This window comes from Thalassophryne amazonica, chromosome 14, assembly GCF_902500255.1.
Source record: "Thalassophryne amazonica chromosome 14, fThaAma1.1, whole genome shotgun sequence".
Classification (NCBI taxonomy): domain Eukaryota; kingdom Metazoa; phylum Chordata; class Actinopteri; order Batrachoidiformes; family Batrachoididae; genus Thalassophryne; species Thalassophryne amazonica.
The window spans coordinates 41,221,482-41,246,248 of NC_047116.1; the positions used below are offsets into that span (position 1 = coordinate 41,221,482).

The window sequence follows — 24,767 nt, forward strand, 5'->3', positions numbered from 1 at the left end:
GACCAGATACTAAATGGAGGAATCTTATTTCAGGCCAACGTTTATGACCATAGGTGAGGATATAAGTGCAAATCAGTTGGTAAGTTGAGAGTCTTGCCTTCTGATTCAATACCTTCTTCACCACAACAGTCTGGTGCACTGTCCATAAAACATCAGATGCCACCTCAATCCATCAACCTGAGATACTTAAACTCCTCCACCTGGGACAAAAACTCTCCCCTGACCCAGAGGGGACAATGTACCCTTTTCTGACAGAGGACGATGGTCTCAATTTCAATTTCAATTTATTAATTTATATAGCGCCAAATCACAACAAAGTCGCCCCAAGGCGCTTCACATAATTCACAACACAAATTAATCTGAAATCAAAATTATATCAAGAAAAGCACAGTAAAAAGATAAAACACAGTAGACTAAAAAGAAATTACAAAGCAAACACAAACAGATTAAAAAATTAATGATAAGACAGTCTAAAAAAGTGGGTCTTCAGTCTTGCTTTAAAAATCTCCACCGTGTCAGACTGCCGAATAACAGCAGGTAGATCGTTCCAAAAAGCGGACCACGGTAGGAGAAGGCTCTATACCCCACAGACGTTTTGTTCATCCTCGGAACACACAGAAGCCCTGCGCCCTGCGAACGCAAAGGCCTCACAGGTATCTTCAAATCTCCAAACCTCCAAATCTGAGACATACGTAGGTACGTCTCAGATTTGGAGGTACTGATTCTCATTCCAGTGGCTTCACACTCATGCTCAAACCTACTCAGTGTGCATCGAAGGTCACTGGCTGATGAAGCCAACAGAATGACATCATCTGCAAAAAGCAGAGATGCAACTCTGATCTTACCAAACTGGACACCCTCCAGTCCTTGACTGCGCCCTGAAATTCTGTTCATGAACATCACAAACAGGATTGTGAGAAGGCAGCCCTGACGGAGTCCAACGCTCACCTAATTATTTAACTGAGGATCACATAAAACAGAGCGACAGAAGAAACAGGCAGCTTGCGTTCCATGTTTGCATGAAAAATCTGTTTCGCTTCCCTTCTCTGGCCTTCTCGTGTTGGCATGTTTTTCTATCTAAATCATTTTAACTGGAGCCCTGATGCATTTGCAGCACCAGAGCAGTTTTGTTTTTGGGTGACATGATATAAATCACATCTTTTGATGCAGGTTTCCCCTTGTTTGTATTCAAGCCCCGCTTAGGATAGTTATGCTCCCACATGGGGCTTCTGGCTTGAGAACCACAGCAGGCGTGATGTATGTCACGACTATGGGCACGTCAGTTCCACTGACTTCATCCTCAGCTGCGGGGAGAAGTGGGTCAGAAGGCCACCTCTCACAATCAGCACACGCCACAGCAGGTATGAGCACCAAAACAGACAGTATGCCATCATAATGCAGGCACACATCTGTGTGTGTGTATGTGTGTGTAGGTGTAGGTGTACGTGTACGTGCGTGTGTGAGTGACTGACCCTTGGCCATACGATTCAGCACCATATCGATCAGGATGTACGTGCCGCTCCGGCTAGTGCCGTCACTGCAAGAAATCCAGAAATAACCACAAGTTCTTGTATTCCCTCTTTCTGTGTTTTTTTTTTTTTTTTTTTGTCAATTAAAGTAAGATTTCCATTGTACTCTGTAATATGACAATAAAACATTTGAATCTTGAATCTTAAAACTGTTTTTCATTTTGAAAGAAAGCATTTCAGAAGGGTCCAGTAGGGGGCAGCATAGACTGCCAAAATAACTTGCTGGCACACATAATGTAAAAATAATGTTTTGAAATTTTCAGCTTTGTGGTTTATAAACTAGCTAACACTCAATCATTAAAATGACCAGAATAACTTTAATCAGTACATGCACAGTCTAACTCCAGGGGTACGTTTACTGACATATTTTCTGAACCGTTATAATTTTTCAGCTGAAATGATATGTAATTGTCACTTATAGTGTTATCTTCGATTTCACTTATTTTGATGCACTTTGATTAAATACTGTGGGCTCCATAACAATATATCTCTGCACTAGGGTCCCTTTATTGAGAGAGTAGTGTCAACTTAGAGCATGGCACCATTTTGGGGCCAACTGTGCTCGAATGAACCTTTTTTTTTTGCATCAGTTAACTACATACAGCAACATATTCAGGTACGGCTACTATCAAAATAAGTATAAAATTAGTTAAGCTATCTAATTTACATACATTTACAATTTATTATGATTTAATTAATTAATTTAAAGCCTGATTTATGCTTCTGCAGCTCTGTAACTCCGTGTCATGCAATGACGTGCGTGACAGGTTTAAAGTTCTCCGTCTCTGGATTATACTTTATTATGGATTCATTTGACCCTCAACAAGCTTTTCTTTCTACAATCATCACTTCCAATTCAAAGGTAAACTGTACAATTTCCTCTTTTTCAGACCCTGTGCTGTAAATTTGCAGACTTTTCTGCCAAATGTATGTGATCCCGAAATGTAATCAGTGTGCACACTGCAAAAACTATTAAAATATGATGGGAGAGGAACGAGTGAAAGCAGAAAAGTGTCAAATCACAGCCTTTTGCTGTGTGTGATTTAACAGGTGCACGTGAGGCTGCGGGTCCGAGTCTGAGCACGGTGTAAAAAAAATAAATGGCTGTTTTTTAATCACCGAAATGACTCCAGTCTCACATGCAAGGGGTTTTAATGGAAATACACTGTGATCAGATGGGACATTTTATCCGATGTGAGTGAAAAATCCGTTATACAAAACCCATTTGTCCGGTGACAGCGAATATTCCGTTTATACGATGATGGTTTACGCAAGTTTTACGGTACATAGGACTGAACAATAAATTTACCTCTCAAAACTTTGACAATGAAGTCACTTCCATCCAACATGGCTGACTTTATTTTCTCAAATTTTTCTTCTGAAGGGAATCTGCACATCTTGAAGCCCTTGTTATGTCTATTTGTACCTCCAAATGCACAGCAACTCGGCATTTTCAGTGAATAAATAAATAAAATAGCTGGATTTATAAGAAGACAGATTAACAGCGAACACGATTTTGGCCCCAAGATGGCACCATGAGTCACGTGACCATTTTTTTTAAACTCATCATGTCGCTACTCTCTCAATTAAGGCACTCTAGTATAGACTATAGGAAAATGTTGTGTTTAGTATAAAGTTTTCATAACTACTGAATTGTTGGAGCACTTCTTAGTTGGATTATTTGCATCAGAGGAACTGCAGGGAGAAAAAAAAATGATCAAAAGTCTTTCGAAATGAAATGAGGTTTATCAGCCAGATACTGAAAAGTCCTTTTTGAAAATATTTGCAAAGTGTCATATATACCTGCAAGAATGGAGTAAGCAAATAACATGTTAATAATAAAAAAACAAGAAGCTGTGGTGGGATCCACATGGACCACGTGAATGTATACCTGCAGTGAACGATGATTGGGCAGGAACGACCTCGGTAACATTTATTCACCTTCCTGAAAAATACGAACATGGGATGGAAGAAAATGAGAGCAAAGGGAAAAAGAGAACTGAGAAAAAAAAGGCAAAGTAAAAAATAAAATGAATTCTCAAGAGTTTTGATGAATGTGAAAGCAACAATAAAAACACCCTTTAAAGCTACCGCGTGTCATTTCAATAAGTGACCCATTAAAACAGAATACAGAAGATGGAGTATGAGTGAAAATGAAGGGCACAATACAGTAGGAGATGAAAAACAGAACACACGTGGATTTATTCAGAAATGAAGAAACGTGGCCGTGAAAGGACAGAGGAGGTCAGAGATTCACTGTCCCTGTTACAGCAGCCAGTCACACCTGCCAATGCTCATTTTTGTGACTATGCAACTGGAGGCAGAGTACTAGCTGCAAACCACAAAAATGACACTGGGAGATGTTAAAATACAAACCTGATAACCTGCACACTGGGACAGAGGGAGAGAGAAAGCAGAGATGGATAGAACGTGATGAATGTTACACAAAAAGGAATGGCATGGCGGATGGGAAGAGGAGAAATGATGGATGTGATGAAGGACGTCGTGAGGATTCAAACCCACAAGGTTACCAAGAACACACACGTATTTCTGCTCAGTTAGTGAGTTTTTTTTCCACTCATATTACCTAAATTAAAAGTTAAAATGTGTGGCACCTGTTGATTGTCCAGTTTAACATAGGCAGCTCTAAGTTGGAGCTTCTTGGTGCTGTCCCCCCCCGAAAACAAATCGAATTTCAGTGGCTCCTTCAAAAAAAAAAAACTGCAACTGACTCAAGATGCTGTTTATGCACAGCACTGGAATCAACTCAGCGACTTCATGCCACTCGCACAGTGCGGAGTATTTCATTTGGGGTCATTCCCTCATCAAAAGACTCCATGAAGGAACAAATCGCTGTTGAAAAATAGAAGTGAGAAGATGACAGCTGAACTTTCAGAACAAGTGCAGAACAGCAGCCAAAAGCAGCCTGTCTATTATTTGTTGCTCACTACAGAGTTTTTCCCCCTCAGCTGACAGCTGAAGTGTTTTTTTTTTTAAATCAACATCTTATCGTCTGTCCGTCTGTCTGTCTGTCTATGTGAAGACGTAAACACATTATGCCGACTGGTCACATTGACCTACTTTTTCTGGGGAAACAGGTCGACATGGCCAGTAACAATGAAAATGCAATATAGGTCAAAAACATCCAGTTTCTGTTGTATATTTGTATTGTTGTGTATTTAAAATTGTTGCATAGGTTTGTGTATTTAAAAATCTATTTCTGTTTTATTTCTTATTTGCTATTTTGCACTGTGTTTTGCAGTTTCCCCTGGGATAACTAATGTATTTCTGATTATGAAGTGTTGCTGAAACAGGGTGTTGTAACTGATTCTGTGCGTGTGTATGTCTGAGAACACGATAACCAAAAAAAAAAAAAAAAAAAAAAAATGGCTGATGGGTTTTCACCAAATTTGGTGGGATTATTGCTTCGCAGTTATCACAGGGTGATTAACTTTTGGAGAGGATTGGACCAAGGTCAAGATCCAAGTCAACAAGGTCATGGTGCTACATCTCTGCAACTATTAGAGTGAGATGGATGATCTTAAGTTTATATTGATCAGCAAAATATTTGTGCTGTGATGATAAAGAAGGAAGTCATTAAAGGAAGTCATGTTTATTCAGAGCGTACAGGGTTTACATCAGTCCACTGATGTCTTTCATTGCATATTTGGTACAAATTTTGTCGCCCCACCACTCAATAATCTTACCTCTAACAAGACTCACCAAGAAAAGTCTTTTGGAGCCGCCGTTACAGGTTACTATTGTGTGTGTGTGTGTGTGTGTGTGCGCGTGCATGTGTGTTAAGAATACTGTCCTACCTGCGGAAGTCGAGCAGCGGGCGTGTGGAGGTGGGGATGCCGTCAGCTGGCCAGCTCAGCAGGTGAAACTGCGTCAAAGTTCTGGTCTCCTGCGTCTGGATGTTCTTCACGTAGAAACTCCGCACCAGGAAATCCTTACACCAGATGTGCTCAGACACCAGGTTCACCTGATAGACAGAGAGAGAGAGAGAGAGAGAGAGAGACACAGGAGGGGACACGTGTGGCAGGAAAAAGAGGGAATGATGGTGACTTGATTTCACATTTGTAAGCAAAATAAAATAAAATCTCTGGGCTTCATTTGTCTGTAAACACATCCTGCAGTGTCAAAAAACATTTAGAAAATTTCCTGCTGATGTGAATTTCTGCATTAGCTTTCATCGAGGACAGCACAGTATCTTCGTAGTTGGCACTGTTGCTTCACAACAAGAAGGTCGTGGGATCGATTCCCACCTGTGGCCTTTCTGTTGGGAGTTTGCACGTAAGGTGGACCGGAAACTTTAAAGAGTGTGCGTGGTTGTGAATGTGTTTGTTTGTCTAAATGGGGCCCTGCAACAGACTGGCGTCCTGTCCAGGGTGTACCCCACCTCACGCCCTATGACTGCTGAGATAGGCTCCACCCCCCGTGACCCTTAATTGGAGTGAATGAGTGAGCTTTTATCGAAATATGTGCGTGGATATTTGATTTTAATCTTATATGTCTAATATGAATCTCAGAATTCAGTATCGGGTGTATTTTTTAATACACGTTTCTTGAACATGTCTCAGTATAAAGTTATTAGTATAAAAAGTGGAACCAAAATGATGATCTTTCATTAGGGTGTTAACCTCGTAGATGTGATATAGTGACGAGCCCTCATCCGGCCAGTATCTCTCGCACTGTTTCTCTCCGTCTTCCACCAGCGCGGTCATCATCACGATCACTGTGCAGCCGTTCTCCCAGACCATCTGCATGTCGGATACAACAATCACACACATGCACCAACACAGGCATGAATTTATGGAATCTGAGGTGAATCAGTTTATTGCACAACAGAAAAAAACTTGTAGAGAGATGTTGAGAATAAAAAGCGGAGGACAGAATGCACTGACCTGCCAGAAATCAGTGACAGTGTGAGGCAGCGGCCCCTGTGTGGCGATGTAAGCTGGTTGGCGAGGATCGTGATCAAACTGTGCATTAAAGGGCACAAAGAGAGCTGATGAAGATACCCAAACATAAAAAGACTTTTTTTAAAGGAAACTTTAATTAAGTAGTTTAAAAATTCTAGTGTTATACTGTAAGTCAAAATAACCTGCATATTTTTATGTTATAGTTAAAACTGGAGATAAAAGTGACAATAAAACAAAATGGTTCTCACTTGTTGGAATCAAAGTGAAATGAGTCATATTTGAGTTCATATAGTATTAAAAGATTGCTTGGCTCAGGTTAGGTCCGATAAACAGGTCATAATAAAAGACATAAAAAATAACTGTCACCTTACTATTTATTTATTTTTTATAAATTTATACTGTACTGTACAAAGTCTGTAGCCTTATATATATATATATATATATATATATATATAAAAACTGGAAATACTGTTGTGGGGGCATGCACCCTCTGTCAGGTGTGTGTGGAGTTGTGTCCATGGTGTTGCTCCCCTGCGTGTGTGTTACGTGTCCCTGTTTCATGGTAGAGTCCTGTGTGTATGTGTGTGTGTGCGCGCACGCCGACAGAATTGTGCATCATTGTATCCGCTGCCCTTGTGTGGGCGTGTCATGCATCTGTCCGTGTCCCTGTCTTATCTTTACGTTCGTCTCCCGCCCTGGTCCTTTAATGTTTGCTTGTGCGTTTTTATATATGTTGTTGGTTTGCCTCATGATTCTTGAGTTATGTCTGCATGTAGGTACCGTGTACATGTTTGGTCTACATTTTTGGATTCTGCACTATTATGGTTCTTAATTGTTCATCACATTTCATGTTGTCTCTCAGGTCCAGGTTAATCTTCATATTGATTTATGCCTTGGGTTTGGATTTGGTTTGATTTTCCACATTCTGTTTTTATTGTTGTTCTCTGGTGTTCGCTCTGTGTTTTCATGTTTCTGTTCTGGTCTGCACCTCGTTCCTGTATCAGTAAGTGTTTGTACCCTGCTGTGTTTTGACAGTTGATTTTAGTAATTTCCCTGGTCATTATCTCACCAAGTCTTGTATGGTTTTTGTTTGGATTTTTGTCACATGGAATTGCCTTTTCACTACTGTCTGTTCACTGTCACCTTAGAGGATTAAAGCACCTCATTTGTCTGGAATTTAACCCTTTGTGTGCTGGCTGTCCTGCATCCTGGGGTCCTACTTAGACTCATTGTAGTGCAAACAGCAACAAATATTTTAGTGTTTAAGACAAAACAAAATACATGACTTGTGAAATCCTTTACATTTAAAACTATTATTTTATATGAACTATTTACTGGTTTCAGAAGAACATCATGTTGTTAAATTAATTTTTCTTTAGTAACCTTTTTCATCTCTGTGGAATCATGCATTGGCCTGTTAACCTAACAAAGGTTTTCTTACTTTGAAAAGATGTGTTACTTTCTTCAATATACTTTAATTAAACCAAAATTCTCTGGAAACCTCAGGTTCTAACTCACCAGAGAGACAGAGCAAGAGAGAGAGAGAGAGAGAGAGAGAGAGAGAGAGAGAGAGAGACTGTAAAAATTCTTACAATGATGCTGGCATTAATGTAATCTTGCTTGCTGGGGTTGAGCTCTGTCTTGAGTTTGACACGAGAGTGATCATCTGAAACAGAAAAGAGGTAAGGATGAATCAATGAACGAATGAATAATGATGTCTAAATTAACACAAGCATGAGAAATATTTGTTTTTTACATGAGCACAGCTACAACAAAGGAACAATGAACCCACCCCTGATTAAAAGCAAAAATCCTGCTCACAAATTTTGAATTAAGAAAACAAGTATTTGTTTTCAACATTCAAATCTGACTATACTTTAAGAACAGTTGACATGACAGCAATGCTTCATTGGTTGCTTTAACATTACTGCAAGGTCTAACTGGCTTTGATTAAAAGACTCGGTAAATGCATGAATGTAAATGTCAGTCACCTGAATCAGTTTGTTTTTGCAAGATCATAACACTTGAATCTTTAAGTCAGTTCTATTCAGTTCTGCTGGCCCCCAAAAGTGCTTATAAATAATCTAAACAAATCAATTAAACATTATAAAATTTCCCTGTGGTTTTGCATAATATTTGAATAAATAATAAAAAAGGAACGGGCAGCACGGTGGCTTAGTGGTTAGCACTGTTGCCTCACAGCGAGAAGGTTGTGGGTTCAATTCCCGTGGCCTTTCTGTGTGGCGTTTGCATGTTCTCCCCGTGTTTGTGTGGGTTTCCTCCGGGTGCTCCAGTTTCCTCCCACATCCAAAGACATGCGGGTTAGGTGGATTAGAGTCTTTGAAATTGTCCGCAGGTGTGTGTGTGTGTGTCTGTGTTTGTTTGTCTATTTGTGGCCCTGCGACAGACTGGCGTCCTGTCCTGGGTGTACCCTGCCTCGCGCTCTATGACTGCTGGGATAGGCTCCAGCCCCCCGCGACCCTTAATTGGACTAAGCGGTAGATGATGAATGAATGAATGAATAAAAAGGAACGCTAGCTCCACTGTTAGCTGCACTTTGGAATCATTTGTTAACTTTTGTATCCTTGATAGCAATGCGCAAAAAGTTTGTTTGCTTTTTTTCTTGACCAGTGCAGAAGTACGCTATACTCAAGGAAGGCCTGTTTGAAAAGGCTCTAACCAATAGACACACAAATACACTGAATCATGTTTCTGTGGTGTTTGACTTCAGTACCATAACTTACCATCAGCTCTACTGATAAGTCTTTAGTGTCTTACATTACGGTGGATTAGTGGTTAGCACTGTTACCTCACAGCAAGAAGGTCATGGGTTTGATTCCCACCTGTGGCCATTCTGTGTGGAGTTTGCATGCGCTTCCTGTGTTTGTGTGGGTTTCCTCCCACATTTAAAGACATGCAGATTAGGTGAATTGGAAACTTTATAATTGCCCAGGTCTACCTTACAAAAGAAGTCTCGATCTTAATGAGACTAACTTAACCTCAAATACAGGTTAAATAAAAAAAAAGTGTGTCCGTTAGGTGGTTAGCTTAGAATTGGAATCTTTGCCTTTCGATGGGTCAGACGTATTCAGCTTTGTCTGTGGTGGAGTTTTCAGATATGTGATGTTGAAGGACACAGACGGTGTAACACTGATGAACTCACACGGCAGAGAGTCTGCATGTCTGTTTTTGTCTATGTTGACTGAGGACTGAGCCACGGACACGGAGCTGGGCTCAGCTTGATAGGAGCACAATGCCTCCCACTCCTTCTGAAGGCGGTCTTTATTACGCAGGTGGTCCTCCATATACGCCTGAGAGAGACACCACATGTCAAACAGTGTAAGTTCATCTCTGCAAAACACAGGCGAGCATCACAACTGGACATTTTTTCCATCCAATCTCTTTGTCCCTCACCAGGATCATGTGACCAGTTGAAATGTCCATATTAGACTGTGCTGGCTCTTCACTCCAGGACGGGGTAGAGCTGTGGGTGGAGGATGGGCTGTGCTGGGGGCCGTCACTGAACTGGGAAGAAACGCTGCTGACCCGTGATGTGTCTGTGCCCCTGCGACCCCCAGCTCCTCCTGTAGGCACCGCTGTGGTGCCCCCAACCCCACCCATACAGTCCTGACGGCACAGGGAAGATTTGGATGCCATGTGCTGCCGACAGAGTTCCTGCATGGAGAGGGAGTAATGGAAAAGTGAAAATTATTGATTAAGTAAATGAAGAATTACTATTACAAACATTAAGTGACAAAACATCAGAAATGATTAATAAACAGACTTTCAACGTTTCATTAGAACACACACACACAATTATAAATTAAATTGTAGGATTCCGGAAACATTTTCATTTTACTCTAAAATGGGAAATTATACTAATTATGGCAACTGTTATGCATATTTCTAATAATAAACATTGCCTTTTCTGATAAAAGCAGGTTAAACTCTTTAAAAAATAGATATTAAATAAGAGATGTGGATTTTTGTTATGATACCTGGTAGTCAAAATGAGTTTCTGCTCCTCCCTCTGGCCCCAGACCGAGCTTGCCATTGGCCACATGTTGAGAGTAATGTCGCATACAAGCGACAGCCATAGCCAATACCAGCAGTCCTCCGACCACTGCCATGGAAACAAGAGTGATGACCGTTCCACTGGAACTCTGGGAAACCTTGGTGACCTGGGGGAGACCCCGTGCATCTGTCCTCTGTTCAAAGTAAAACAGCGAATACCTCAAAATAAATAAGCAAGCATACAAACAAACAAATAAATAAATATTTTTAAAAATCCTTATCATATCAGTGCTATAAACTTTAATCCAGCTGTGTATTGTCATATGTTTTTTCATCCTCGCTGTATTTCCTTTGTCATTTTAATGATATAAAGCTTTTTAATGCAGTTTTAGAAACAATAGTTGTTAACAATAGTTAAATATTTAGCTAAACATTTAGTTTCATGCGTTTGGCAAATAATTCAAAAATATTTCAGTGAAGCTAAACATAAATATAAATATTTCGTTCAAAGTTTAACTCAACATTTCAATATATCAAGCAAAATATGTAGCTCAATAATAAGACAAATACGCAACTAAATATTGAACTATAAAATTATATTTTTTTTATAACCCCAAGTGGTAAAAAACCTTTATTATATAAAAATGTGAATGGATTATTGCAGTTTTCAAAAGTTAGATGAAAATATGTGAGCAGATTTTTCTTCATATTCATATATTTGCTGTTATTATGGGTAAATGTTAGGGGAAAAAACAAAACCCAACAAATTAGTTTACAAATGGCCCTCTGTAAATTCTGGCTATAATTTCATTGTCTTTTGCTGCTTGCATTTCCAGTAACAGTCTCTGAATTGCTGTGCTTTTCTTCACTTAAATCCCAACTGATGAAACAAACACTCCAAATAGTGGGACTTTAATGACTTTAACTTGGAACTATCACCACATTCAACTGTAAATCGAAGATAAATATTATTTGGAAAATATGGCCACTTCAATTGATATTATGAGCTATTGATAACTAAATAATTCATGTTTAATCTGTAGATGTATAATATTCAGTTTTCTGCATTTTGACAAAAGACATGCAGACAAATAAACAAATAATCAAAACTGTATCTTCTGTGGCTGCTGCAAATTATACCTTTAACAAATACAGTTGTATGCAAAAGCACCCCTGATAATTTTCACGATTTTCCTTTATAACTCATTGGTTGTCTGGATCAGAAATTTCAGTTAAATATATTATATAGCAAACGAACACACTAATATTTGAGAAGTGAAATGTAGTTACTAGTATTTACACAAAGTGTGCAATAATTATTTTAACAAAAATGGCAGATGTATAAATTTGGGCACCCTTGTCATTTTAATGATTTGAATACATTTAGCACTAATTATTGGAACACAAAATTTTTTGATAAGCTCATTGACCCTTGACCTCCTTACACAGGTGAATCCAATCATGAGAAAGGGTATTTAAGGTGGCCATTTGCAAATGTTTCTCCTCTTTGCATCTCTTTTAATGAGTGGCAACATGGAAGCCTCTAAACACCTCTCAAATGACCTGAAAACAAAGACTTATCAATATTATGGTTTAGGGGAAGGATACAAAAAGCTATCTCAGAGATTTCAGCTGTCAGTTTCCACTGTGAGGAACAGAGTGAGGAAATGGAACACAGTAGGCACAGTATTAGTTAAGGCCCAAAGTGGCAGGCCAAGAAAAATCTCAGATAAGGTGAAGCGAAGGATGGTGAGAACAGTCACAATCAACCCACAGACCTGCTCCAAAAACCTACAACATGATCTTGCTGCAGATAGTGTCTCTGTGCATCATTCAACTATACAGTGCACTTTGCACAAAGAGATGCTGCATGATGCTGTAATGCAGAGGAAGCCTTTTCTTTGTACACGCCACAAACAGAGTCGCTTGAGGTATGCTAAAGCACATTTGGACAAGCCAGCTTAGTTTTGGAATAAGATGCAGTGGACTGATGAAACTAAAATTGAGTTATTTGGACATAACAAGGGCAGTATGCATGGCTGAAAAAGAACACAACATTCCAAGAAAAACACTTGCTACGTACAGTAAAATTTGGAGGTGGTTCAATCATGTTGTGTGGCCAGTGCAAGTACTGGGAATCTTGTTAAAATTGAGGGTCACATGGATTCCAGTCAATATGAGTGGATTCTTGAGAACAATGTTCATGAATCAGTGACAAAGTTGAAGTTGCGCCAGGGCTGGATCTTTCAACAAGACAACGACCCTAAACACTGCTCAAAATCTACTAAGGCATTCAAGCAGAAGAACAAATACAACATTCTGGAATGGCCATCTCAGTCCCCAGACCTAAATATTATTGAAAATCTGTGGTGTGATTTTCCATGCTTGGAAACCAACAAACCTGACTGAACTAGAGATGCTTTGTAAAGACCAATTGTCCAAAATACCTTCAACCAGAATCCAGACTCTCATTGGAAGCTATAGGAAGCGTTTAGGGGCTGTTATTTCCGCAAAAGGACGATCTATTAAATATTGATAAATTTTTTCTGTTGGGGTGCCCAAATTTATGCACCTGCCTAAATATTGCACACTTTCTGTAAATCCTATAAACGTCATTTCACTTCTCAAATATCACTGTGTTTTTCTATTATATGATATATTTAATTGAAATTGCTGATCCAAACAACCCATGATTTAGAAAGGAAAATCATGAAAATGCTCAGGGGTACACAAACTTTTACATACCACTGTACTACAGGAACAGACGTGCGCGCACACACACACACACACACACACACACACACACACACACACACACACACACACACACACACACACACACACACACACACACACACACACACACACACACACACACATTTCAGTAATACATTAGGAAGCATAACAATATTGTTTATGCTGCTCTGGATTTTCAGATTAAAATGTCCATTTCATTACTGTCTATTAATGAGAAAATTTAAGATGTAGGTGTGTAGGTGTGTATGTGTGCTTGTGTGTGTGCACGCGCGTGTGACCAGGAAATAATGAAAGTAATGACGCCTGTGACTGTTGCCATAGCATCTGCAATCTGGGAGTCACAGCAGGAGGGTGAAGGAGATGAAGTGCCATGGCAACGAGTGGGCAGTTTGCTATCCAGGGATGTCGTGTCTCTGATAACATCCAAGCATTTGCCCTCCACTCTCCCATTGGTTTACATTTGCGCACCCACACACACACTGAGATATTGTGTCGCGACTTGAAAATAATCTCTCTAAAGACAAGAAAATATTCTACCACTGTCACACATGCTGATATAGTGACAATATATTCACATTAAGGTCAGCTTCAAGTGTTTGCATAATCAGTAGCTATGATCACCTTTGACATGGGAATAACAGGAAAAAAAATAACATAAACATCTATAATTATTAATTTATATTAAAAATGTGTTACTTGTTGGTACATTCAAAAACAAAGTAGATGTGTCTTGCGTACAATGACAATGTTCTCACAGAAAAGTGCATATATGATTTGAAATGTACAGTCTCCAGAATAACTGGAGGTTGATAAAAAAAAAAGATTTGTCAAATAAGTTGTACTTTGTATTTTGTTTGTGTCAAGTACCTCTCCAACACCAGTCTGTGCAATCTTCAGTCCTGTCTCAGACTCCAGGAAGTTCTTCTCTGAAACTGTGGGACCAAATAATCAATGTTTTAAAAAAAAAAAAAGGAATTACACACACAAACATGTATGCACAGACACACACAAGTTATTAAAATTATCAAGGTTATTTAGAAAAAGTTGTGCTGTAGAAATCACACTTTTATTTTTATTTTTGGTGGAGTTTGTGTGGCGGTTGGGCTTTGGCACCTAAAGGTCTGACAAAGTAAACAGATATACAGTATCTGAGTAACAATGGAAAAAAAAACCTCAAGGCTGCTCATTGTAAATTTAAAAATAACTGTACCTGCTTTTAGACAGCACTGTGGGTTAGTGGTTAGCACTGTTGCCTCACAGCAAGAAGGTCATGGGATCAATTCCCACCTGTGGCCTTTCTGTGTGGAGTTTGCGTGTTCTCCCCGTGATTGTGTGGGTTACATCCAGATGCTCCGACATGCAGGTTAGGTGAACTGGAATCTTTGAAAATTGTCTGTAGGTGTGCGTGCGGGTGTGAATGTGTTTGTCTGTATTTAGCCCTGCGGCAAAGTGGCATCCTGTCCAGGGTGTACCCCACCTCACGCCCTATGACTGCTGGAACAGGCTTTTTGTATTGAACAGTAGGGCGCATCATGTATGTATGAACATTATACAAATGATATGTGTAAACCAGGCTGGGGATACAATTTATTCCGGGTTTGGGGCAAGGGGCAGCTGTCACAGCTGAATGAGAATGTGTTTCTGAGTAAGACTGTGTGAATGTTTGCACATCAGTCTCACCAGCTTTGGCAGCCACGTCTGCAGCCGTCATATTGTTTTCATTCTGTCGGACACGGAACGTCAGCGCTGGACCGACCACACTGACCACACGTGCACAGACACAAAAACATGCACGTTGGTTACAACAACTGTTCAAAATAATCACAGAAAACAGATAATGTGTCTTTTCTCAGAGACAATCGTGTTGGTGGTGTTACCTGATGTTGATGAAGCTGCTGGTTGTCAGGTGGATTTTATCAGCCAAAAGCTCCAGCAGCTTTACTCCATCATACAAACTCAAAGGGCTGCAAAAAGAAGAAGAAGAAGAAGAAGAAGAAGAAGAAGAAGAAGAAGAAGAAGAAGAAGAAGAAGAAAACAATCATAATGCTGCTGTCATGACTTTTATGAAATACCAGATGACATTCCAGTGAAGCACGGAAATGTTAAAGGAGACCTGCATTGAAAAAAATGTAGTCAGATTTTGTGAACAAAAAATGACTTACATTTACACATGAGATCCTTCTGAATGTAGTAAAGTAAATCTGCAAGCCCAGATCTGTCATTCAACGGAGAAATCTTCATTTGAAAATGACAAATTTACAGCTAACATTTAGCCCTCCGCAAATTGTCCCTCTCATCATGGACGCTGCCGAGACGTCACGGACAAGACCCTCTCCCAGCATGCATTGCGCCAATTGTAATTTGTGGATTTACGTCACTTTGCATCTGCACCTTTTTCTTGTCTTATACGGAAGGATCTACTTTTTTAAAAACTTCATATTGTCTTGCGGCACGTTTGGTGAGTACACATTTCTTTTATTTGTGCTTGAAAATTATTTTGGGGGACTTTTTCATACGCCCGTTTGATTGAGTGGTGTCGCAATGAAAATCTACTGTCTTTCGCCTCCGGTACCATCGCGGGATATGGAGGCGAGACCCGCAAACAATCCCAGTCATTAAAAATATATAAACCTCTCTCAGCGTCCATGGAGCTCTGGGGTTCCGATTGCCGAGACGTGCGGTGCTGTGGATTTTGCCGCAAGAAGTCTGTCCTTGCAGCAACAGGTGTACCGGCCACTTCGCATTAAAACAGCGAGGGTAATCTCAGGACTTGTGCCAAGTGTGCTGCAGCTCCATTCAGTAGACAGAGAGGTGATGCCGGTGTTGTGCAGACACGGGCGGTGTGAGTGGCCCGCGTCGGCGGTTAACGAGCTCATTAACGAGCCCGCAGGCTTAATAAGAGCAGCGGAGGCAGAGAGCGGGAGAGGAAGAACGGCGCCCGCTGTCGATGTCGTTGCTGATCTGAGCACACAGATCTGTATCTCACATTCATTGCAGCTTACTTTTGGATGTTGAAACCAGGACGTGTATAAGTAACATTACTAACAGATAAAATCAATTTCAATGCGGGATCGGACTGAAGGCGCAAGCGCGTCGTCTTGTCCCTGACGTCATGGAAATGATACGGCTGTACAAACTGTTTTCACAGAGGGCTAAATTTTAGCTGCAAATTTGTCATTTTTAAACGAAGATGTCTCCGCTGAATTACAAATTTGGGCTTACAGATTTACTTTACTGCATTCACAAGGGTCTTATAAATACATATCAGCTATTTCTTTCTGAAATCTGACCACATTTATTTCAATGCAGGTCTACTTTAAGGAGAGATGGCAGTGGAGTTTCTAACCAGATTGTTTAATAAAAAAGTATGTGAGGGTAGTGCAGGACATGTACAAGGATAGTGTGACAGCGGTGAGATGCACAGTAGGAATGACAGACTCATTAAAGGTGGAGGTTGGATTAGCTCAGAGCCCTTTCTTGTTTGCAGTGGTGATGGACAGATTGACAAACGAGATCAGAAAGGAGTCTCCATGGACTACGATGTTTGTAGATGACATTGTGATCTACAGTGAGAGTAAAAAGCAGGATTAGTCTAGCCTGGAAAGGTGGAGATATGCCCTGGAGAGCAGGGGAATAAAAGTCAGTCAGAGCAAGACTGAGTATTCAAGGATTCAAGGATTCAAAGAATTTTATTGTCATATGCACATAGGAACATGTTCCCTGCACAATGAAATGTGTCTACTGCATTTAACCCATCCTAATTGCCAGTTAGGAGCAGAAGTCGCCTTTAGGCGCCCGGGGACCAGCTCCAGATGTACTTCCCTGCCTAGGTCAACAGCAGGGCTGAGCAAACCATGAGCGGCTCTTTACAGACAACACATACATAACACGCATAAGCCGGCCCGGTACATAAACACAAATAAAAGCACACACAAGGTAAAAACGTGGGATAGAAAAACCTTCATAGCTGCTGCATTACACAGCAGCAATGCAGGAAAAAAAAAACCCATCAGCACAAAAACAATGATCACACACAAACAGGAGACGAAAGACGACAACCGAGATTTGAAAGTCCAGGTTATCAGAACACCCGCAGGCAGCCTTTAGTCGCCGTCAACGGCTTTGTCCGACCATCTGGAAGGAGGAGGGGCTCAGCCCTGAACAGTTCACTGTCCACAGTCAACGTCAGAGCTGGAGAAGCTGAGGGAGGGAGAGACCGGGGAGCGAGGCATAAGTGTTGTCCTTCCTTCAGGAGGTTTTTATCGCAGCGGTCTTGAAGTGCAGCTGTGTTTTTGGGAAGCCAAATGAATATCCAGATTAGCAGACGCCTGAAAGATTCCACAGTCTGAGAACAGAGTGGCTCTCAATACATCTGAATGTAGAAAGGAGATGCGGTCTTACTGACGAGCAAAGTGGTTTTCCAGCGCCGCTATCCTCACGGAGATGAAGATGGTTTCCAACGTGCGGTTAACACCCGCCGACTGAGCTGACACTGCCCTTCCAATCGAATCAATCATGTGAGGCAGCCTGGACGGACCAATTATTGCTGCTTCCACCTTCTTAAGTTTCCGGTAAACCAGCGCTATGCCCGCTCCACACAGCAGAAAGCCAGTCACCACCAAGCCAAATATATACACATCTTCGACGTCCTCCACAGACAACGTGTAAAGGCACATGACCTGCCATCTCCTCCACGAGTCCATCACGTAACCCATCACATGCGTCCCGGCAGGACAGGTTGGGTCCTCCGCCCCCGAATGTCTTGTAGAAAAAATAGTGTCAATTGCGTTCAGACACCACTTTAATAGATCCATTTTTGTTGTTTTCCAGAAGAGCAAAGCTGCAGCCTCACAGACAACACGCCACAGAAGCAGGAAAGATGAGGAGGGAGGGAGAGGAAAATGCAACAGACGCAGTTTAAATAAGCAAGGCGGTGACAGGAAAACAAGATGCACGTGAGGACGAAGGATCTGGAAAGGGGGGGCGTGGCTGACAGATGAGGAACAGGTGCAAGAGAGTGAGGGAAGAAAAACCGCAATGCAGACAAACCAACAGAACTAAGTGACTGGAAAATTAACGGTGGAAAATGTGACGTGATTAAGGCAGACAATAATAAAAGTGAGCAAAACAAAAAACTAAAAAAGACTAGGAAATAATCTGACTAATCTATAAAGTGGAAAACTAGGCGATCAATAATAATAAACAAAACTTGAACAGAACTGACACTGAATAAAGTATAGAAATAAATACAATGACAATACAAAATAACTAATAAGAAATAAATCACAAGCGGAACATAATCAGATACAACACACTTAAGATAAACAATAAGCAAAACCTGTGACTAAAGCATACTTCCACTTGAAGATAACCAATACAAATTTGACTAACAAAATAAAAGGTAACCCAGAACGAAACCAGTGACCACAGTGAACAGAAAGAAAAGCAATAAATGACTGAACTGAAAATGCAGTACAGAGAACCAAGAATACAATAAAGAACCAAAACCAGGGACCACAGAATAATACAAGAACCAGAATACTAGAATGAATGGAAACAAGAATGAACATAATCAAGAGGCAAAAAATAAAAACAAAGACAAGACCGGGCTAAACTGAAGAAAACGAAAAGGTGAGGAATAAGACTGGAACCCAAACAGGACAGAAACATGACAGATCTTCTGTGGGGACCCCAGTGAGAACGAGGGAGCAGCCAAAGGGACTTACTATACATTCCTACAAAAATGGTTTTATCGGAAACATGTTGATATTTTTTATATTAACTGAAGGTACATATTGAGAGACATGAATATAATGTTATTTTAATATATAGTTGTAAAACCAAATCAAAAAATTGCCTCAAAGCTTGAGAAGGACAACTGCTTTGCAAAAGTGGATTTTTACACTTCATTACAAAATTTAACATCAAATACCACCTGGAGCACCTTCACGTGCCCCCTGGTGGGCCGTGATGGTCTCTGATATTCAGTTTAGATTTTTCATATGACTGAGTGCTGACCTCTGGTTGGTGACAATGTAGCCGTACTCCTCTTTTCCTCCTGTATCCTCAATCAATGGCACGTCCTGCTCCTTGGAGACCAGTCCTGTTTGAGCAGGTTCAGCCTGTGGAGGCTGCACTGCAGGAGGAGGGAGGATGGAGCCCTTAGCTGCAGTTGTAACTGGGAATGAGGCAGAGGAAGGAATCGGAGGGGCATCAGGAGGATTGGGAGCGGGGAGCGGTGCCCCTAGTTTGTGGGAAGCACTGCTGGGTTTTAGCAGCTGGAACTAAGAAGAAATAATATGAGTCACATTTTTGTAAGGTCTAATGTCAGTGAGTACTGCTGATGGTGGTATATATATATATATATATATATACACACACATACCTTCTTCAGACTGATGAGGTCTTTCTCCAAAGGGTCTGTGTGGAGAGAGGAAAAGTATATGAATCAGTGCAAATGCAACACACTGTATTTTATAGACTATGACTCAAAATTTTTTCCCCCTTGTTTAGCTGGTCCTGTGGCTTATATTTTGAAGTGATTTATATGTCAAAAATATACTGCATTATCAACTGTGACCACAAAATGGCACCATCTACATGTATAACAACTGAAAGCAGCTTCTGTACACCGATCTTAATGACGAAAGGGGCTGGGTGTTAGAGAATAGGCTCTGTTTTGGCATTTGACATCTTTGGAGTTTGTAGAACAGCTACAATAGAGGAGGATGGCTAGGCTAAGGTAAGGCTAACTGTATAATCGGTCATTACAGTGCATTGAAAAAGTATTCACAGTGCTGCAATTTTTCCCCATTTTGTTATCTTACAGCCTTACTCCAAAATGTATGAAATTCATTTTTTTCCTCAGAAATCTACACACAATACCTCATAATGATAATAATGACACCTGTGTACATATAAGGTCCCACAGTGCATGTCAGAGCACAAATCAAGCATGACGTCACAGGCATTGTTTGTAGACCTCCGAGACAGGATTGTCTCAAGGCACAAATCTGGGGAAGGGCCCAGAAACATTTTGCTGCTTTGATAAGCACAGTGGTCTCCATCATCCATGAATGGAAGACATTTGGACCCACCAGGACTCTTCCAAGAGCTGGCCGCCCACATAAACTGAGCAATTGGGGGAGATGGGCCTTAATCAGGGAGGTGACCAGGAACCTGATGGTCACTCTATCAGAGCTCCAGCATTCCTTTGTGGAGAGAGGAGAACCTTCGAGAAGGACAACAATCTCTACAGGAATCCACCAATCAGGCCTATATGGTAGAGTGGCCAGACAGAAGCCACTCATTAGTAAAAGGTACATGGCAGCCCACCTGGAGTTTGCCAAAAGGCACCTGAAGGACTCTCAGACCATGAGAAACAAAATTCTCTGGTCTGATGAGACAAAGATAGAATTCTCTGGCGTGAATACTAGGTGCCATGTTTGCAGGAAACCAGGCACCATCCCTACAGTGAAGCATGGTGGTGGCAGCATCATGCTGTGGGGGATGTTTTCAGCAGCAGGAACTGGGAGACTAGTCAGGATGGAGGGAAAGATGAATGCAGCAATGTACAGACACATCCTGGATGAAAACCTGCTCCAGAGCGCTCCTGACCTCAGACTGGGTACTAATACTCGATTTGAACCACTGCACGCTAATTTAATTAAATTTAAAGGACAGTGTAGTTTAAACACTGAAATAATCCACTGTATTTTACCCATACGTACACTATAGTAGAGAAGCTTGAATCTTCAACTGGACAGGTTGCTTGACACGAGGACGTTTCGCTTCTAATCGCAAAAGCTTCCTCAGCTAAATTTCTTGCTCTGGTAGTCTGACTTCTGTCTTGACTCTTGTAGAGAAGAGTTTTATAACAAATTATGTGCAAAATCTAAATTCTTAAAGAATCCAGTGTAACACTTTGTCAGCCTCTGTGGTGTTACTGTTGTGGTCGCCCTTTGTCCTTGCCCTGTCTGTCCCTCTCGTGTGCTGTCTGTTTTCCCTCCAGGTGGTGCACTGCAGAACCAAGGACCATCTGAAACTCATCGTCTCCTCGCACCTGAGGCTCATGAGCTCCTGATCAGGAGCGGGTTCCTTAAACCCCGAGTTTTGAGCTCAGTCTTGGCCACTTTCTTCCATGACCTTGACCGCGCCAGTATCGCAGCCAGATACTACTTTGAGATACTGTTACTTCGACTCTAATGCTTCCATGCGCTCTGTCTTCTGAGAGATTCCCTGAGATGCCTCTGTGCAGTGTCTGAGCTTCCCGCAGCTCCTCTCAAAGGTAACCTGACATTTCTATTTTCCATAATAGAGCTCTTTGACCTTTGGTGTTTCCAGATGCCTTCCTGTGTGGCTTCCACGCTGCAAAGTCTCATGGCTTCGACACCACTACCTGCACTACGTCACTTTGGACTCGCAGCTGTACCGCTGCTCCTCAGCACTCAGCCTCAAAGCGTGCTGCTCTGCTCCGTTCAGCTAAGTTCCTGCCGCCTCTGAGTTTGTGAGATTCTGCCTCTCATTCTGCTCCTGTCAGTGACTGTGCATTACCAAGAACTGTATGAACTGTTATACAGAACTACTAAGAACTTCTAAGTCATTCTTGAAGCCAAGTCAAACTTAATTGAACTGCGTCAGAAGATGCGCTGCTGCTGACCTCTGACCTCTGTGAACAATTCCTGAACTGTGAATAATTCCTGAACTGTGAACGTTCCTGCATTAAGCCTTCCTGTGAACATTCTGTTGTTAAAGGCTTCCAGTATTACAAGTGCATTCACTCACCTTTGTTCTCGTCGTTTCTCAAAACGTTCCTCCGTCCTCGGCTCTGAGCGTCCCACCTGGCTCCGGTTCCTGTACTACACTCCTGGGTTTCATTCCCACTCACTAACTCTCAAGCCTGGCTCCATGTGCACTGCAGCTCCCAGCTTTCCACCGCTACAAGCGGGCCCTGTCTCAGCTCTGCAGGCACTAGCTCCAGCTTCAGCACTATTAAATCCTTTGTTCATCCATTATTACCTCCGCCAAGGAGGTTATGTTTTTGGTTGAGTTTGTTTGTTGGTTTGTCTGTCTGTCAGCAGGATAACTCAAAAAAGTTTGAACGGATTTTGATGAAATTTTGTGGAGTTGTTGGAAATGACAAGAGGAACAAGTGACTAAATTTTAGTGGTGATCCGGATGATGATCTGGATCCAGGAATTTTTTAAAGGATTCTTCACCATTGCGGGATGGGGGAATTTTGACATTCTAGTTTCTAACTCTACAAAAACAAGGCAGAAAGGCTTGAAAAAAATTAGGGTATAACATAGTCAAATGTAATATCAAACAACAAAGTTTGGTGATGATCGGATCTGGATTCCGGATCTGGTGATCCAGAATATGCTAAAATATAGGGAAAATAGAAAATGTGTCAGTGTGAGGTGACAAATGAATCTAGAGATGCACAACTAACACCAAATTGTAGCTGAATCTGTACTGATTCAGTAAGGTGTCATCAGATTTGATGTAGCTTCAAATGTTATGAAGCTAGATCCAGAAGAAAACCGCCATTACCGAAAAATATACATTATACAATAACGTTTGAACTAATAAAGACATAAAAGTGATTCCAAGTTCTAGTGGTATGTTTTCATGGTCAAGGATGTCAAATATAAAGGAAAGAAAAGTGTATGTATCATAGTTTTGGTTGTAACACTGAATTGTTGAATAGATCACTGTGCCAAGGAGGGAATCTCTTTAGGGTCAGTGACCCTATGGCCTTGTGTAGCACATGCAACACTTAAAAAAATAGTTCTATTTCAGAATTTACTGTTATTTATTTAGAGAAGTGTTTCATAAATGTTAAAAAAAATTCATATATGTGCAGTTTAGTTGAATAATAAATTGAATTTTGTCTCTTATTTGTTTTTTGTCTATAAGCACATGCAATATCAATATCAGTGCTCAGATGACAGTAGCTTCTGGGAAAGGTGCAAGTTGCAATAAACTGTGATGCCAAGCGCTAAGGATACATGCTATCCAGTCACAGCAGATGAAACTTTTTTTACTACTGCAAACATCATTGTTAGACTTTTTTAGGTTCAATGATTCCACGGCGTGTAGATGTTATGGCATCAGTGACCCCATGGCCTTGGCGGAGGTTTGCACTCACTGAGTGCTTCTAGTTGTAAATAAAACTCCTTTCGTTCACTCCTCTCTCGTCCTTGCTCCCAGCATTTGAGTCCATTGCCTGAACCGGTCCTGTCCCGTCTGCACCTCTAACCACAACAGTTACCATGGAAATTGCTCAGAAACTACAATTCTTGAGTGCAAAATTACTCAGAAACCACAAGCTTTTATTTACTCCTGAAAACAACCCCAGAATTGCAGTTTTAATGTTTGACTCAGCGGACTTTTGCAATATTTCAGCTACATTTCAACAAAATGGGAATAATTTGCCACCAAAATCAAACAATACAACCAGTCCAAAAATCTGTTTTTGGACTGTATCTGGTGTTTTAAAAGATATTCAGAGCAGAATACAGGAAATGGATGAGGTACTGTACCTGATTTGTCTTGAGCCTGTAGCAGCTGCAGCATGAGGGCCAGCTGTTGTTGGCTCAGATCTCTGGGGTCGATTTCATACCTCTGCAAGAGTGCTGGCACCCTCTGCAGCAAGCCATCTGGCACCAAATGGTATGATTAGCATCACTTGCATTGCATACAATTTTTCTTTTAAAGCTACAGGGTGTAGGATTTAGGTTGCAGATTGCATTATGTCTTCACCGGTCATGATTTTGTTTGAGGGGGATTCATGGTTCTTCACTTCCCCTTGAGATAAGAAATATCTATGAGCCTTGTTGTTTAAAAAATTAGGGATTTCCAACTTTTCTAGCATCTTTAGGCAGTATGTAGAACAACCACTGACTCCTGTTGTTTTTTTTTTAGTCTTCCAGTCACACTCTAAAATGTGAAAGGTGTCGTAATTACGGCACAAACTACGACTGTATCAACATGGCGATTCAACATCATGGCCCTCATAAAGGGACCCACTCTCATGTACAACCCCTGGCAAAAATTATGGAATCACCGGCCTCAGAGGATGTTCACTCAGTTGTTTAATTTTGTAGAAAAAAAGCAGATCACAGACATGACACAAAACTAAAGTCATTTCAAATGGCAACTTTCTGGCTTTAAGAAACACTATAAGAAATCAAGAAAAAAGATTGTGGCAGTCAGTAACGGTTACTTTTTTAGACCAAGCAGAGGAAAAAAATATGGAATCACTCAATTCTGAGGAAAAAATTATGGAATCACCCTGTAAATTTTCATCCCCCAAATTAACACCTGCATCATATCAGATCTGCTCGTTAGTCTGCATCTAAAAAGGAGTGAACACACCTTGGAGAGCTGTTGCACCAAGTGGACTGACATGAATCATAGCTCCAACACGAGAGATGTCAATTGAAACAAAGGAGAGGATTATCAAACTCTTAAAAGAGAGTAAATCATCACGCAATGTTGCAAAAGATGTTGGTTGTTCACAGTCAGCTGTGTCTAAACT

General features: G+C 40.9%; 1 protein-coding gene across 1 annotated transcript in view; it reads right to left on the reverse strand.

The window, feature by feature from the left end:
* Positions 1-24,767, reverse strand: part of ptprna (protein tyrosine phosphatase receptor type Na) — a 64,718-nt gene that overhangs the window by 2,115 nt on the left and 37,836 nt on the right. Inside the window, exons 9-23 of the mRNA XM_034185920.1 lie at positions 23,770-23,886; positions 19,611-19,645; positions 19,244-19,509; positions 15,103-15,189; positions 14,906-14,985; positions 14,093-14,157; positions 10,453-10,662; positions 9,869-10,129; positions 9,618-9,765; positions 8,047-8,120; positions 6,437-6,514; positions 6,173-6,292; positions 5,348-5,514; positions 3,421-3,474; positions 1,473-1,537 (exon numbers count right to left, since the gene is read on the reverse strand). Of these exons, the coding sequence (XP_034041811.1) occupies positions 1,473-1,537; positions 3,421-3,474; positions 5,348-5,514; positions 6,173-6,292; positions 6,437-6,514; positions 8,047-8,120; positions 9,618-9,765; positions 9,869-10,129; positions 10,453-10,662; positions 14,093-14,157; positions 14,906-14,985; positions 15,103-15,189; positions 19,244-19,509; positions 19,611-19,645; positions 23,770-23,886 (1,827 nt within the window). The remainder of the gene's footprint in view (positions 1-1,472; positions 1,538-3,420; positions 3,475-5,347; positions 5,515-6,172; positions 6,293-6,436; positions 6,515-8,046; positions 8,121-9,617; positions 9,766-9,868; positions 10,130-10,452; positions 10,663-14,092; positions 14,158-14,905; positions 14,986-15,102; positions 15,190-19,243; positions 19,510-19,610; positions 19,646-23,769; positions 23,887-24,767) is intronic.